Below are 17,816 nucleotides of genomic sequence, written 5' to 3'. Positions count from 1 at the left end.
AGGAATTGGAGGAGGAAAGAAAACCTCTACCCCTTCTTCTTTCTCTAGAAAAATATATTAGTTTAGCACTTCAAAAATTTACTAATAAGAAGGTAAATGTGCAGGCTACTTCCTACAGCAGGGATGTGGACTAAAAGCCAGCCACTCTCTTTAAAAAGCAGCTTAAAAATGTAGATGGACATGGTGAACACTTCATCCTTTCACAGATCATGATGGGAAGAAAGGCAAATGCTTACAAAATCTGAATAAAACACCTACAGAGTCATTCAGAACAAATAGGTATCAAGAAATGTGTACTTGCACTGAAGGTCTTCTGCAGACCATGTTTTATTTTACATGTCCTGTTTATCTAGGAAAACATTTATTGGTCTTAAGTGGCATGCTTCCTCACAGCTGTTTGAAAAGCATATATACTAAGTGTTTTATTTTCACAATTCATGTCCTATATATATATATGTATATATACACACACATATATACACACACACATATGAAAGGTTCATGCGTACATTTGTCTGCCATGCATAAAAATGACTAAACATCTCCTCTATTTTAGGTTGGACAGTCCATGAAATAAAATAACCTACTGGAGTACATTAGCTGATAAATTGCAGAGAACTGTATCTTTTTACAGTGACAAAAACAGTGTTGTGAAAATTACTAGAGCTAGTAGGTTGAAAACTATATAGGAGGGATGGTGGTAGAATCAGACTTGCATAGGTAACTACTGTGCTCTAACTGACAAAGTACTCGTTCCTTCCAACTGTGTTCTGCATTTTATATTACTTGTTGTACGTTTATAGGTAAAACAGGTATTAATATAAAACTACTACAGTGTAATTCAGTTCAACACAAACTGATTGACTTCTCCTCCCCTCATCCCCTTCCTGCAGCTCTCCTCAATCGCAGCAAGACAGGATAGAAAAAAAACCAAAACTCTAAAACCAGTAGTGATACATTCCAGGACATTCAAACAAGTTACTTGAACAAATTTAATCTTATAGATTCATCTTCCAGATTGAAAGATGAAGGGTTACTTCTGTCGTGCCTTTTACCCACAGAAATCTAAATTAAGAATAACCACTAAGTGGCAGTATCTACATGTAAAAAGGAAGTCATAAGAATTTGTATGAAAACATTTTATAAATAGACTGTCCTACTTTTTTTACATGGAAGTAGCCCTATCTCTTCCTGCAAAATTTACTTTGATCTAAAGAAACAATATATATTAAACAAAAAGCCAATGTCTGTAGACCTATATGCTTGCCCAGTAGAAACTGAATTCAATCAAACATACCAGTAATAAAATACTACGGTTTTAAAACAGAATTTTAGACTTTAAGGTTGATTAGAACCAGGATAATTATACTGGCTACCATTCTTCTGTGTCGAGGCAGTCCAGCACTGTGAACACATAACCTGTAGGGAAAAAACTTTGACCTCCATAATTTGACTTGATCTGTCCCATCTGACTTACTCCATAAGGGATCCTTTAAGAACAGATCCCTCAGATCCCCCTTCATTTCAAATTAATTTTGTAGAACTCCGCCCCTGCCTCCCAAACTGCTGCAAAAGCAGCATTAAACAGGTAAAACAGATGAGTGAAGACGATGAGTACCTCTATAACACCCAACTCGCATACTAGGCTGCCTCAACAAGAACAATCAGATATTGTCTCCATCAAGAAGTGCCCAAAGGGCATAGTAACAAATCTTGTAATGCTGCTTTTGTAACATAACAGGCAAGCTTTTTCTTCCCTTATTTTCAGCTCTTCCTTCCTTTTAAGAACATGTATTAGAAGGGTAGTTCAGATGGAGAGAAAAGAGAAATCATAGGGAAAAAACCTCTGCATTATCAACAAGTTTGCATATGCTAATAAAACAGACATACGGCCGACAGCACTGCAGAAGATAATTAGGTAAATACTATTGCTGAAGCTGACCTTACTGTTTCTGTCTAGCTTTTGCAGTTTATTTTAGCAACAGGTTAGTGAAAACACATTATCCAGTTTTAAAATGTTACTCTCAGATTTAAAAAAAAACTCTCTACAAGGAAACAGAAGGAAACAGCAATTACAAAACATCTAGCAATTCAACTTGTATGGATGAATTATGTCTCAAATTAATATAGTGATGTACACATGTCAATATTCATTCCTTTTACTTTATTCAACTCCCTTTTTACAATATGACTGCTGACAACTAAATACACAAACGTACTCATACAAAATACTTTTTTATGATAGCTTATCTGTGATGTCGCTCCAAGTAATACCTAATAGGTGATACTGGTTTCTGTGAAGCCATTTCAAGACAATCATTTCCTTCATATTTAGGGATTTGACATGTGTGAAACACACAAATATCAGACCAAATGCTGAGCACTGAAATCAAACGTATTTTCTTCCAACTGTAATTACACTCTGCAAGTTAAACCATAATAAACTTACACTTACCTATCCACCAGCTTCTTAGCAAATCCAAAATCAGTAAGCTTGATATGTCCTTCTTTGTCTAGTAATATATTTTCAGGTTTTAAGTCTCTGTAAACTATTTCTTTGGAGTGCAGGTATTCTATTGCACAAATGATTTCTGCTGAGTAAAACAGTCCTGTGCTGTTGTTGAAACGCCCCATGTTGCGCAGGTAACTAAAAAGTTCTCCTCCTGGTACATATTCCATTAACATGTATAAAAAACGTTCATCATGGTTGGTCCAAAATCTGTAATAAAAATATTACTTTATTGAATAAACAAATTTTCTTCCTGATTTCCTTTAGAAGTAAATTTTTATATGGTGATCTGTGTTGCCCCAACTATATACATAATTAATTTATGGTTCCTATTCTGCAAATACTAAAACTCTAAGAATCTAGCAGCAGTATGTAACAGATATTCAAGTAACTGACTTAACTTGAAAAGTAAAACTGATAGTTCAACATGTGCACAGCCCAGGCTAAGAGGAAATCTAATTGATAGGCTCCACTGCACTGTATGTAATAATGCTCTGCAAGGCACCTAACAACTGACGCTGTATACTTTCAGTCCACTAAGACTAGACAACTGTTTAGATACAGATTTGTGGAATGGTCTAGGTTGGAAGGGACCCTTAAAGGTCAACCCCCCCTGCAATGAGCAGGGACATTTCCAACTCAATCAGGTTGCTCACAGCCTCATTCAACTTGACCTTGAATGTTTCTCGGGTAGGGCACCTACAATCCCTCTGGGCAACCTGTTCCAGCTCTTCACCATCCTCACTATAATAAAAATTCTACCTTATATCTAGTCTAAATCTACCCTCCTTTTAGTTTAAAACCACTACTTCTTGTCCTGTTGCAACAGCCCCACTTGAAAGTTTGTCCCCATCATTCTTATAGGCCCATGTGTTTAAGTATTGAGAAGTCATAATGATGTTTCTATTTAACTAAATATTGCTGAAATTATGGGAGATGAGCAGAATCTCCTTTTGTAATGTTGTTTAACGTGTTCAAAACCAGGACACCAAAGTGTCTATTCCTTTGTTGTCCCTGGAAATATACAAACCCAACTAAAGTGATTAGTTACTAGATAAGCACCAGATCACAATGCTTGCTCTTCTACAGTATCTAAAACAAAAGCAATGGAAAAGTAAAAATGACAATAAAGCAAAATTAATTTCTGTACCTCAGAATCAATCTAACTCTCATTGCGCAGACTCCTGCCTTAAGTTTAAGAACTATTATCGTGGTACATCTGTTACAACAATGCAGTCAAGAGCAGCTAACAAATAAAGAAAATAACTCCACGTGGTTTTCAAATGCTTCATTATAGAATACAAGAATCTTCTCTCCCACATTCTCCAAAACAAAGTTGTTCTGATTTCTACCCACATTAAAGATCATATATAGCACACCCGCAAATGTAACTCAACAGTTGAGAAGAAAGTAAGTATCTGGCAGCGTCTTGGAGAATATTCTACCATTTCAAAACAAACAGCTATCCCTACTACTATGAAAGCAGACACAGAACACAGTATTCCCACCTAATTTAACAATACAAGATTAAAATAACAAGATTAAAAAGTTCCTTCAGCTTCTAGTAACTGCTTCTGCAGCATCAAAAGAATGGAATGATCACATATCTTTTTCCCCCCCTTCATTAGCTGGTTACTAATCAAAGCACAGTCTAAAGAGAGATAAGCAGAGCAAATTGAACTCCCAAACCCATGAGTGACTTTTGCGCAGTAAGATTTTCTTTCTCGATACTGCCACTGAGGATATCCAAGAAAATGAGGCAGACTATCAGATATCCAACAGCTCCTCCTTTCCTTCAAAGCGAAGAAGGAAGCATAGCCTGGGCTTGCTTTTTGCTTTCATGGCAACGCTTCCCTATCACAAAGGCATCATAATCATTAAGTGGCTGATGATGATGAACATAGTATCTTTATTGACTATATAATATAAACACTCTGGGTATTTTAAGGAGTTAGGCAAAGTTGCACCTACAATAAACAAAGGAAGAGGGACAGGAATGCACAAAATGAAGCAAAGCGTATGTTTAAAAAGCCACGTACAGGGGACAGGAAGGACAAAGTCTGACAACCAATATAAAGGAAAAAACGGAATACCTATACCATTAAAATATACTATTTTTATGGGAATTAATTTCTTCAAGAACTGACTCTTAAGGGACTGTCTATCCACAGAAAAATGGAAAAAAGAAATAACTAATACTTGCATTACAGATTACTTCAAATGGTATTTTAAAACACAAAAGGAAAATATCTCAGAAACTACAATAAGGATAGTATGCATGGTATAGTGTAATTTAAGAAGTGTCTTCACTACATAAACTTTGGATATCATTGTGAATTCTCACAGACTATAATAATCTATTTCAGGTTTTAATACTATAAGACATGGATGGCTTTTATTAATTCTTGTTCTCTTGAAAAAAAAATAAAGAAACATATCAAAACCACAACACAACATGAACCACTGCACCCACAGTTGCCTCCTCCTGTAGGGTTCCATCTTTGGGATTATTACTATCCTTTCTTCACCTCCTTTTCCTTCAGATACTTTCTTAGCCCTGGAAGGAGGCTGCAATGCCTGCAGCAAGTGGTAAGGCTAATTTCATCTAGTTTTATGTAAAACTGATTAAGGCAGGTAAATGGAAAACAAATCTTGGTCAATCGCTCTGGATCTATGCATGAGAAAACAAACGGAAAATAACTATGTGACTACCCAGAGGTTTAGTTATCCCACTAATAAACATGGACTCAGACATACAAAGGGTGCTGTGAACAAAAAATTATGATGCCTCCTCTCCTTAATAAAGAAATCCAAAGAAATATCATATCTCCATTAAAAAAATATTCTTCATGAGCTGTGTTTAAATTATGTTTCTCAATAGGTTCCATCACTCAAATACGGCAGAAACAAAGCACAAGAACTCTTGCAGTCATTTAAATTATTTAAAAATCAAGCCTGCAAAAGTAAAGTTCACAAAAAGTTTTCAAAAACTAGGTATAATTAATTATATCTATATCTAGATGTCTACAGGAAATATCTATGTAGAAATACTTGTTTTCTTGCCATTCTTACACCAAGAATCCTTCTAGAAGTTATTTTGATGAGCCAATTCTAACATTTCTTCATTAACATTTTCCCCTCACTTAAGAAAATTTCTCTTCTGCAGTAGGAAAACAAAAAAAGAGTAAACTACAGCATAAAAGCTTATAATAAGCTATTGCTTAAATATTTAAATTATGCCTCTTGATTTTAAATTCTTGATTCTTCTAGAATAAATATTTTAGTCTGAAGTCTATTTTAGCCTAGATTATGTAACAGAAATCAAATGCTTGGTGTTGATTAAGTACACAAGTACTTGCAATGAGACTAACACTTTAACTGCACTTCACATACAGAGTTAAATTAAAAAAATACAACTTACAGTCTGATCAAAAAGGGGTGGTTGACCTCTTTCAAGACTGACTTTTCATTGTGCACATGTTGTTCTTGCTTCAGTCGAATGACATCAGGAATGCTCATTACTTTCAGTGCAAAGTAACGCTTGCCCATTTTTTCCTTCACCAGATGAACACGCCCAAAAGTACCAGTGCCTGAAAAGTCAGAGAAGAAATGTCGACTTACTATAAAAATGAAAAAAGGCAAATATAATTTACTATATTATTATAAAACCTACAGAAACACAATTCCTGTTGTTCCCCAACCCCCTGCCATCAGTTTATCGGCATTATTTTTTCTTACTTGATTACATACAATTTTTTTCTTGGGGTTTCTCAATTCTTATTGATAATGATTTAATAAAAATTACGGAACTGCAATACTGCCATTCTTTAAATAGATACTGGAAGCATTTCTTGTAAAGATGAGAAGTCATACTGAGAAAGGGTAAGGGAGATGTAAAAAAAAAAGAATATGTAGTATATAAGATTCAAATGTAACCAATATAAACGAAACAAGTAAAACTATTCTCACGTGCAGAAGAAAGGCTGGGAAACACTCTCTTATAACTCGGCGATAATTTTTAATTTAGACCGAGCGACTAGAGCAGGGATAAACTCAAAAATAGCATTCAATTTATTATATGCACAGTGTGTGGCATAAAAGAAAAAGGGATCACAGACCAAGAATGTAATGTTCAGTTGTAATGGATTTAGTAATTGCACCACACAAAAATATACTTAACTTCCCATATATATCAAAAGATAGCTAAAAATCAATCAGGATTTAAAATGTAGAAACTAATAACATGAAGAGTACAGAAACATCAAAAAAATTTCAAAACACTTATCCATCAAGGTTCAATGACTGACAACAGTTGTCTACAATTACTCGAGTGAGATTTAAGTCCTTTAAACATGCACAGAGAGGTGAAGTGATTCAGTAGGATAAGAGAATGAGGGGAAGAAAACCCCAAACCATCAGTGATCCTCATAAAAAAAAATTTAAAAGATCTGCATCTTTATATTACATGGAAACAGTAGACTTCAGACACTTTTTTTTGTAGTTAATGTATTCCTTTCCAATTCACTCTCAAATTATAAAAGGAAAATAAAATCATATTGCCTTTTAAATAATGCATTATGCATTTCTCTATTGAATACAGAGATCATTAAAGTTCTTTTAAGTGCATTGCACTGAAGACAATTATACATAACTCAACTGAGTATTTCTCTTTGTTTGAAATGAAAGTTAAAATCACCACATTTAGCCACACTTCTATTTGTACTGCAGCACAGTGTTATATATTTGAAAATGAACGCACATTTCAGGTCCTTGGGTTGTTTTTTCACTCATTAAACAATGCCATATAGGTTCCATTAGAACAGTCCACCAGATATTTTAAACTTATTCTCTGACAGAAATATGTGCTGCAATAAAGGATGCTTGGCACTCAAACCAATTGCCTAGCTTGTGAAAAGATCACTCTCATGTTGAGAAACACCTTGCAAAAAAACCTGAAAATCTTACACCTAAACTCACAATCAACACCCTTTGTTGCACACAGCCTAGGAAGGCAGCCCATAGGCCTGCTTCAGTATTAGGCAGTGGTATAACAATTGATTTCAGATTGTGCTGACTAGTTATAATCAACCTAGATTACAAGTTGATTTGCTAAGACACATAGTAGGTGTAGGGAGAGAAGCATGTACATGAAAGGGAAGATTTTGAGAGAGAAGCAGTGAGAAGAGACCAAAAAACGAACTTCCAAAACTGCATTACTTGGGGAGGAGATTAAAAACAAGGGAATATTTGCCTCTAATCAGTTCAGAAAACTGGAGAACTTAGGAAAAAAAAAAAAGTTTGTTTTCTGTATGTGTAGTCTCACTTTAAAAATCCATTTTATTTAATGTTTATTCTTTCCAGTCACTTGTAATAGTGTTTAAGAGCACAACGTTTACTAAAAATCCAAACAAAATTCTAATATTACAAATTGGAAACTAACAACTTCAACAATCCACTTTCATGGAATTTGAATCTCCAGTACCAATAAAGCTTTCAAACCCAGCTTTCGAGACAAAACTTCTCACTAGACAAACTCAGAAAGGATGACATTTGTCCAAGCACAAAAGATTCTGTCAAAGCAGTTCTACATTCCCACTTGTCCTGAGTTACAGTTCTTTAACTATGAAAGCTGTAAACAGGTCTCAGATAAAGCCTGCTGTTATAGCAGAGTAAGCCATCAGGTTACCCTGGAAAATTTATCATGCAATTGAATTCTTTAACACTGCAGCACATTACATGACCACACGTGTAAACAACCATATTTTTATCAGTATGGGCTTCTCCAGTAAAAAAAAAAAAAAAAAATTAAAAAAGGCCCCAGAGCTTCCAAGCAGAATCATCTGTTCAAGCTATTTAAAATGTTGGTTATTTACATCTTTATTGTATGCACAGACAAAAAATTAACTATGGCTATTTCAGAATTAGGAACTGCAATTTAAGTTCTGTGTAAAAACGTTGTCAAGAATAACTATAGCCATACTGCACAGCAGAACTAAATATCTTCAAGTTTTAAGACTTCCAAACGTGGACTCAAGGAAATTAACAGTACCAAGCCCATAAGTAAATGCTGGTTTTAGATGCATTTTGATACTTGTTTGAACAAAGTGCTTGAACAGATATAATCAATAGGAAAGTCTCTGATGATCTCATGTTTCATGACTTCTCCTATTTGTCCTAGAGATTTTTATTTTAGAATGCTTTAATTTTTCATTATGCCATTAGTCTAACTTTACAAATGGTGCTGCTCTGAGATAACAATGGTAAAAATAGTAACAACCCCAAGTTCCATTCATTTTCAAAGAAAGACCTGTCAGAGACTTATTTAGCAATAGTTCTAACTTTGGAAACACTGCCTCTTTAAAAACATCTCTGCCAGGAGCAGCAAAGCCAGGCAGGCTACTCTAGAACTGTGACAAGCACCTGATCCAGACAGCCTCCAGGAAAACCTAACCACACAGACAGATGAGAACATCCAACCTCCCCAACCAGTTTTACTGTTGAACTGATTGCAGACAGTCCTTTTTCAAATATCTTTAGCCCAATTCCAAGGAACTATGGCAATCAGGAAGACAATATAGACCAAGAAGTCAACTATTATTTGTCTCCAGACATTTCTTCTCATTATACAAGTCTTTTCCCATTAAAGTATTCTCAGAAAATCCATTATGCCTACATCAGCTGGCAGTGACAGTACCCAGACACACAACCATCACGCTTTCAGTACTCTTGACAAATAACACACTCTCTTACAGCCTTAAAGTAAAGTAACAGTGATGTTCTGGAATTTATGTACATCATTTAAGCCGTTCAAACTCCTCTCGCTGTAAGGAGAAATAAAGAGCATAGCAAGAAAAAAAAAAAGACTTTAACCATGTGGGACCATTAACAAGGTGGAGCAGCAGAAGTTGCTGGAACTTCAAAAGCTATATAGAAGTGTGCAAATGGAGCTTAATTTATGCCTTTGCATAGTCACATACAGGACTAATTGTTGAGCTTTTTTTATTTTTTTATTTTTTTTTAATGCTTAACCAGTCTACAGACATCCAAATAAAATTTGCATATGAAGATGACTACAATTCAAATACCCATTTCAAAGTTTTGGTCTGGATCTCTTCTCGTGCTTCTAGTCATTTCTGCAAGGATTTTTAAAATTTTCTTCTTTGCAAATGGTGGGGAGCTGCAAGGAACAGGGTGGGGACAGGACAGTCAAGGTGGGAGGCTGCAAAAAGATATTGTTAAGGTTTGGCACAGTCAAGAAAAATCAAGCCATTTTATCCAAACGGATCTACTTGGAAATTCTGCCCCTCACATTCATGGGAAGAAATCTAGAAGATATAAGTAGTGAAGTGGCAGCATGGAAGATGAAGGCTCAGCACCATAAATTTGAGGGAAGGGTTTTGGAAGAAGAAAAATGCAGTGTACTGATCTTCTATCAAAGCATCACTGTCTTCTGCCCTCCAAGGAGACACTAAGCTCATGAACAGTTTCTATGAATCCCCATGAAAGAATTGTTGAATTTTTTGCCCTGATCACCTCAGAGCTCACCTACATAAACTGGCTAAATTTGACCTTCTGTGACAGGTTAGTGAACATTCCATAAGATTACCTTAAAGTAGAAATACTCTGCACCTGACCATTTGCACACGATAATGAAAGATTTGCACAATATAGTACTGACATTCATTTATAATTTAGTTCAAACAAAGAGAACTTCAGGGACTGTGTACCACTCTGGGCAAGTTCTGGGATCTACAAAGTACTATCCTTTTGAAGGAAGAGCAATGGCCAGATACACACATTCCTACCTGTCTATATTATAGCACATAATGTCGGTTTTAGAGAAAAAAATACACTTACATCAGGAAATTATACCTCATGAAAATAGTTGTTTTTAGAAGGTCTGAAGGAGGTATAGTTTATTTGCACAGTCCCCTTCTCCCTGCTAATGCACATAACACATGAAGGTTTCTGGCCACCACCAATAAAAGCAAGTGAAGAATGCCTGGGCCATCTACAACATGCAACACAATTAAGAGATTTTCAGGGCTAAACAGACAAACGGAATAAAACATGCAAAATGCTAACCACTAATCCAGTATAATGTGTTTACAACAGAAACAATAAAAGTTTTGGATCCCTTTGCAAATTTAATGTGGTTGCAGAACCTGAAGGAATGCCAGCAATCTTCTCAATTAGGTAACCTTCTCATGTTAAATACACACAAACTGAGAGGGCCAAGAACGACAGAGGACTAGATTGGCCTAGGTATCAAATGCAAGAAGGGCATTCTCAGCCTTACAAAACAAGCTGGATTCCCTAACACCATGCTAAAATACCAGAGTCAGCTTCCAGAATTTTACTCTTTGAAGCCTAGTAGAAAAGAATAAAGACTGTGGGAATATTTTTGACGTAATTTTAGCTACTTTTGATGCTAGGAAAATCAATCCTGCAACTTTTGATCAGCTAAAACAATTGAGTGAGTAGTCATGTACTGAATATTTGTTATTGATGTAGATGACTAATTTAATGCTCAGTTTGCCACTTTATTTGCTCCCATTAATTAGGCCCAGCTGTTCCAGCTTCCCATCCTTTTAATCCCCAGCTCTTTCTTAAAAACCAAGTTTGCCTTGCTCAGATAGATACCATCTGCTTTAATGAAGAATAAACTAGGTCATGTGAGATCCATGACCCTGAGGACTGTTTTCTGAGTCCCAAAGGGGTTGGACCTGACTTCCACAGATGCCTACAAAAAGCATCAGATGTATTTGCTTTTATTTACAGTTAGAAGAAATGTTTCCTACTGTGCTACATTTTGGTCTCTGTTGGTAGCCATAAGCAGACTAGGGAGAGATTAAGATAAGCATGTTAGCTGAGGACTTCTTGGAAAGTAAATACTAAAGTGATCGGGTTTTTTTGTTGGATGCAACAAAAACACAACCAACCCATCTCAAACAACAAAAGCCAGATTTATAAACCCCAACATGTAGCCACCTCCCGTCCACTGACTGGTGCTATCCATCAAGTTTAGAGTAATTCAGGATTCTTTCTAAATAAATTTGTGCTCAAAGTTATTTTTTTACCATTGCTTTAATTATTGTCTTTCTGTAAGCATTTAGAAACACTATGAAACAACTTCCTTAAAATGAAACCCCAAACAAACTGATGGATGTATAGGCAGCTAAAAAACAAACCAAAAAGCCAAAAAAACCCAAAACAAAAACAAACATGAATTCATCATGAAATAATCCAACTTAAGCAAAGAGCAGTCAAATAAAAAAATAAGTCTAGAATTATTCTATGTATCACCCAATACCAGATTTTAGACTACAAGATTCCTAGCAAAAAAAACTTTTAAAAATGTTGTGACAAAATAACCCTTTATATTACAACCCAAAATGGTAAATTCTGCTCTCTCTTCAGATACTGTTTCATTTTGGGTCTGCTGTTGAGAATACATGGCTCCTAATTATTGAATTGGGATTAGTACTACATTCAAAATTTTTAACTACATGTCCCAGAAGCAGTTTAAGCTGAAAGGGACTGATCTCTAATTTTCTATGAAAATTAGTAACCTTGCAGTTTATCTCTGGTAGTGCATAAAGAATTCAAGTTAACATTAATATACCATTTTTTTACTTATTCTATTCTAATTACAAGTTAGAAGTGCTTCACAGAGGTTTCTTGCCCCTCCCAACGAAGGTACAAAGAAAGACTGTGAGGTACATACTAAATTGGAAAATTCAGCTCTGGTGCTAAGGTTCATTCCCACAATCATATCTCTACCCAAGAGGACTGTAAAGCTTTGCCTCTCATCATTTGTCAATACTTCTATCCTCACCTTCATTTCCCCCATTTACAGGAAGGGTTTACAAAACTGATTTGGCTAGTTACTTTGCTCCAATTCAGCACAGAAATAATTTAGCTTGCTTTTCCACAAAAAACCCCACCAAAATGCTATCAAACGATTTCCTGGGTCGCGAAGTCAGGGACAGACTTAAGACCTTTTCCTAATATCTTCAACTAAAGGAAAGAGTCTTAAAAGTTTAAACCATCACCTCTGTAGAGGAGGCACCACAGTTCAGGCACTTCATAGATTTTTCCAGTAGCTTTTGGTCTGTCAGTTGCTACAATTGAACATATTAGGTCTGAAATGTTGCAACAAAACCACTGCATGGACAAAGCTTATAACTATACCTGAAGAAAACAAAAAAATGTAAAACGAGGTTTACTAGCCAAACAAGTACAAAACATGGCAGTGCCCAAAACTCCTGTTCTCATCTAAGAAAAATAAATAAAAATAACATATTGATGACTCAGAAACAAAACACTTACAAATGCAATAATCCATGAAGAATATAAAGAATAACTTCGTTCCACACAAGTTAAAGTTACATGGAATCTGATAAAGATCAGGGATACATGCAGAAGCATTGGCTGAAACTTTAAGAGTAGCCTTCTCTGAACTATGTGAAGCTAAATAGGGGTACTTAGTAGGTATGGAACACCTGACTAGCCACTTTCCTTTCCAACCCAGAAATATGTGCCTCCACACGTTTTACATCATCAGCATGGTTTTGTCTGTCCTGAAACTCATCTTTTACACATTTCTTCCTTTGTTTTCTCTGAAAGAACTACTTGATGCAAGTGAGTCCAATATTACTGCAAAGAAAGTATCAAGCTTAATATCCTTGACTTGTGCCCTTTTAAAAAGCAAACAAAAAAATATTGCTAAAGCACAAAGGTTTATTATTGTTGAATGAATGCAATAAAAGCCACATTGTTTGTACTTGACCAATTTCCTCCTTCACCAATACTGGACAGAAGCCTTTGAGGATTGGTACCTCTTACAATATGTTTCTTTCAATTAGATTTCGCTTCCATCTTCCTTTGAAGTAGTGCCAAAGGACAAACAAATGAAGGGGGGAATTTCATACAGAGCACAAAAAACTGCATAATACTTTTGAAATGGATTGCTATTCACTACTTAATATGGTATTTCCACAACATTTTTATAAGTATGAGACTGAAGAGTACACTGCATTGAAGAGCCCCTGGATGAAGACGGATCAAATACTTGGACCTAATTTAAATGTACTCAGCACATTCTCTTGTATGTTTAAAGAAACAGCTAAATAGACAGCTAGTAGATAACTGGTCAAGATTACCCGTTCCCTGCTATTTTGTGTTACCACAGAATTAGGCACAGAAGACTCTAATCCAGAAATACACTGGCATATTTACACATGTATACCAACAGCACTGAGATTTAGCTAGAAAGGGTTGAAATCCAGATACACTAATACTCAGAAAGTAAACTCTATCAAATCAGCAGTGAAAATTAAGTCCAGTGGCAGCTAATACCTCCTTTTTCCATTTTTTTATTATAACCTTTTTTCACTCAGACTTTTGACATTCATTTTTAAAATTTCACTGACCTAGAGCTACCTCAGGATAACAAAAGAAAAAAAACCCTCTAGACTTTCACACTAAAGACATCCTGTCCACTGAGTAGCAGTTAGAGGCCTCAATGCATCAGAAAGTTGATTCTTCACATTATGCCTTCAAACCTTAAGACTGATATTGATAGCAAATTGTAGTTCTTTCTTCTTTCAATGACAGAAGATTACGACAGAGAAGCACATAGCTGCATGTCATCTCTTTACGGCCGGACATTAAAAAAATACAATGGATGGATGTCCTGAAAAGTTGCCATAGATCTTAGCCTATTGCAAGTAACTGACTGGCTCGTTTGTACTCCAAACACAAGCCGAGAGACAAAACTTCTCCACTTCTACTGAACAACCAACAGCCTTCCCAATCACCTTGGGCTGGATCTTCCTTACTTATTACAGAGCTTACCTTTCCACCAGCTAGGTAAAATCCTTTCCAAGTCAACAGAGGGAGAAAAAAAAACAGGCACTTCTACATTCAATTGAGCAGTTCTACACATCCAATTTATGAACCCAGAACTACTTATTTCCCTCTGCTGATTATAAAGTGATTCTACACACATAGGTTTGACAGTCATTTGCACTGCCGTAGGTCTAGATTCAGACAGAAGAAACCAATCTTAAAGCTATACACTCTGACAAATGCAGGTGGTATTTCACGACATGGAAATTACTGATACAGAATACGCTAACTTGCATAGAGAAGTACACATTGAAAGGTTTAAAAAAATAATTGTTAGCATCTCATTAAATTCTTCATACAGGTCACCAGAACTATGCCAAATGATACCTACATAAGTTTATAGTCTTCAGCACTGTGACCTCAATAAAATTTACTGGAACAATATCATGAATGTGCCAGTGAAGAAAAGCCAACTCATTCATCTAGCAATTTTCTAAAAAATACTAATATACTTAATAAACAGTACACACAAGAAAGAAGAGATATAGTTTTTACAAATAATTACAGCTCAAACCACATCCAACTTGCAAGCATGCACTTACACATATAATCTGTAATTCTACATGTCATTCAAGTTTATACGGTACAGGTACTTAAGGTATATAAAATTATTATGTTTACCTTACACTTGAGCTGTCATGCAAACCAAAAAATGAAAAGATTTCTGATACAACTAAGTCCTTTTCTGATACAAGTAAGTCCTTCTCTGAAAACTGTATTTAGTTTGCTTTTTTTTTTAATGGGTTGTACTAACAATTTCATTATAACATGCCCTAAGAACTTATTGTTGTAATTATAGCAAAATTAATACCTTCCCAAAAGACTAAAATAATTTCTTTACATTTATAAGCTATGAACAGTGTGCTGGACCACAGAGACCCTGTATTCTGTCTTCTATAAATTCAGTTTTATTAAAAATAAATAAATACTGATAAAAAAATCACATTACAAGCCAGTAAGAATCTTCTCCTAAAACACCATTTCTATCTGGAACAAGCACTGCAAATGGATTTTTGGTTAAGGGTTAATGCACTGAGAATTCACCAAGTGGAAAAAAGTATTCCTCTACAGGAAGGCTTCGTTTATCTCCACAAGACAGTATCAACTGATATTCCTGAGAGACTACAGAGTAAAGATGTATTATGTATCTAGAATTTACTTCACATGTTCATTACATTTCCAAATTCTCTCATACTAGAATGCACTATACAAAAAATAGTGTAACACTGTCCAACATAAGGTGATGAAATCACCATCGTTTGGCAATAGAATGGACATAATATTCTCCAATTAAAGAGCTATTATTCAAGAAAGAGGAATTAAATCTACAATATCCAAACAAAGCTATATCTGATATAGAACTGGAACAAATACACTCACACAAATATTAAGTTTCAAAATCCCACTCTCTGAATTCCATTCTCAAATCTCAATTAACAGGATTTGCCAACACACATGTTAAGTGCCATCAATGTTTAAAAAGTCCCTAAGCACCCGTTTTTACCGTACTGCCCTTTTTAGTCAAGTCAAATCTAGACTTCCTCAGTCTTTAAAAATGAGGTCTGTATATGAAATGTAAAACTCTTCAGAGATGACTGTGCTTTATTACCAAGTAGGCTATGGGAGGACCTCCAAAGCAAAGTGATCAAACAATACAGCTTTTTTCCTTCTCTCTGCTCTCCCCCTCCCTCAAGTGTTCTAGGTGGTGGGGTTTTTTTTCTCCTATTACTACAATCACTGTTCAACTTTATGTCAAGAATTGCATTTCAGAGAACATAGGGAGATGAAGCAACAAAGTTTTGTTTGTTCTCCAACAATGCAGTTCCTAACATCTCTATCAAAAATGAAAGTCAATTAGGCTAGAAATCACAACTAGACTAGGAGTATCTGGAGTACTGAATCTCTCCCTAGATGTTATATCCAATTGCCACCAGGAGAACTTTTCTCTCCCATAAACATTTTAACTGCCAAATCACATGAAGATTAGAAAGAGGCTTATCGAAGTATTTTATTACAGGAGATAATCTGGCAGTATTTCAAGCAAGAGCATCCAACTTCAGGATAGCTGGCTTATTTCCAGATGAAGCAATAACAAACTCACTGACATTGGACAGTCAGTATTAACTAATAACAACAAGAAGTTCAGATATACCTACCAAATCTGAACTTCTAGTTGCTACCTGTTACTACAAAGATGATCAGAGGGCTGCAGCACCTTCCATACGAGGACAGGCTCAGAGGGTTGGGTTTATTCAGCCTGGAGAAGAGAAAGCTCCGAGAAGATCTCAGAGACCTTCCAGTACCTGAAAGAGGCCTACAGGAAAGCTGGAGAGGGATTATTCATAAAGGCTAGTGGTGATAGGACGAGGGGGAACCAGTATAAACAGGAGAGAGGTAGATTTAGGCTTGATATAAGGAAGAATTTCTTCACCACGAGAGTGGTGAGACACTGGAACAGGTTGCCCAGGGAAGTTGTGGCTGCCCCATCCCTGGAGGTGTTCAAGGCCAGGCAGGATGGGGCCTTGGGCAGCCTGGTCTAGTGGGACACGTCGCTGCCCATGGCAGGGGGGTTGGAGCTAGATGATCTTTAATGTCCCTTCCAACCCTAACTATGCTATGATTCTATGAAATCAAGCACTAGTAACATTTGTTTCATTATACACAAAATCATTTAGAATACCCAACCTTGCATCTAGCCACACTTCCACCGTTCTACTTGTCTTGCAGTGATGAAAAACAATATCGAGGAAACACAGACCTACCTAAACAAAATGGAAGAGCGTCTTAAATCAGTGTTAAGTTCCCTTATCCTATTCTCCTTTCCCAACATCATTTTGAAGTAGCAATTCCAACATTCTGAAACAAAGGTATGGCTTCATCTATGCATTCACTTCCACTACAGTCTGCCAGCCTTGACTATTCATCCACTTTGTTTGCCGTCAGTTCACCAAGAACTTTCTTTATTAAAACAGAAATAGCAACAATGCAAAAAGGTCAGTAAAATTAAAAAAATATTCAAAATTAACACAGAGATGTGAACCCTTATCTCCAAGTACATAGTATCAAAGCATTTCACATATAAGATCAAGATTCAAATGCAAAATTGTTTATATTGCAGTCTTTATCACCAAGGTATACTCCTAGGAAATTCTTAAAAGAAACCTGAAACAGGCATACTCTAAGCTATGAAATCAATGACTATACAACCAACTCCTGCTTTAGTTTTAAGATAGATGGGTTTATCTGCAGACCTATCAGAAAAAAACCAAAGTTGGCTGAGGGACTGGCTGATTAGCCACAAAGCCAGTTGTCTTCCTCATTTCCGATTTCACAACTTTGCTCTTCTACTTACTATTAGCACGTACTGCAAGCTCTTCTCAACAGATGAAGAATT

At 35.9% G+C, this 17,816-nt stretch overlaps 1 protein-coding gene across 3 annotated transcripts in view; it reads right to left on the bottom strand.

Moving 5' to 3' along the window:
* Nucleotides 1–17,816, bottom strand: part of PRKX (protein kinase cAMP-dependent X-linked catalytic subunit) — a 53,270-nt gene that overhangs the window by 25,827 nt on the left and 9,627 nt on the right. For all 3 annotated transcript variants that reach the window (XM_069875735.1, XM_069875744.1, XM_069875753.1), the window contains exons 2-3: nucleotides 5,931–6,099; nucleotides 2,456–2,719 (exon numbers count right to left, since the gene is read on the bottom strand). In XM_069875735.1, the coding sequence (XP_069731836.1) occupies nucleotides 2,456–2,719; nucleotides 5,931–6,099 (433 nt within the window). The remainder of the gene's footprint in view (nucleotides 1–2,455; nucleotides 2,720–5,930; nucleotides 6,100–17,816) is intronic.

The sequence above is a fragment of the Phaenicophaeus curvirostris genome, chromosome 1 (genome assembly GCF_032191515.1).
Source record: "Phaenicophaeus curvirostris isolate KB17595 chromosome 1, BPBGC_Pcur_1.0, whole genome shotgun sequence".
In the NCBI taxonomy this organism is placed as follows: domain Eukaryota; kingdom Metazoa; phylum Chordata; class Aves; order Cuculiformes; family Cuculidae; genus Phaenicophaeus; species Phaenicophaeus curvirostris.
The sequence above is the reverse complement of the archived record's forward strand: the minus strand, read 5'-3'. Positions and strand labels throughout refer to the sequence as shown.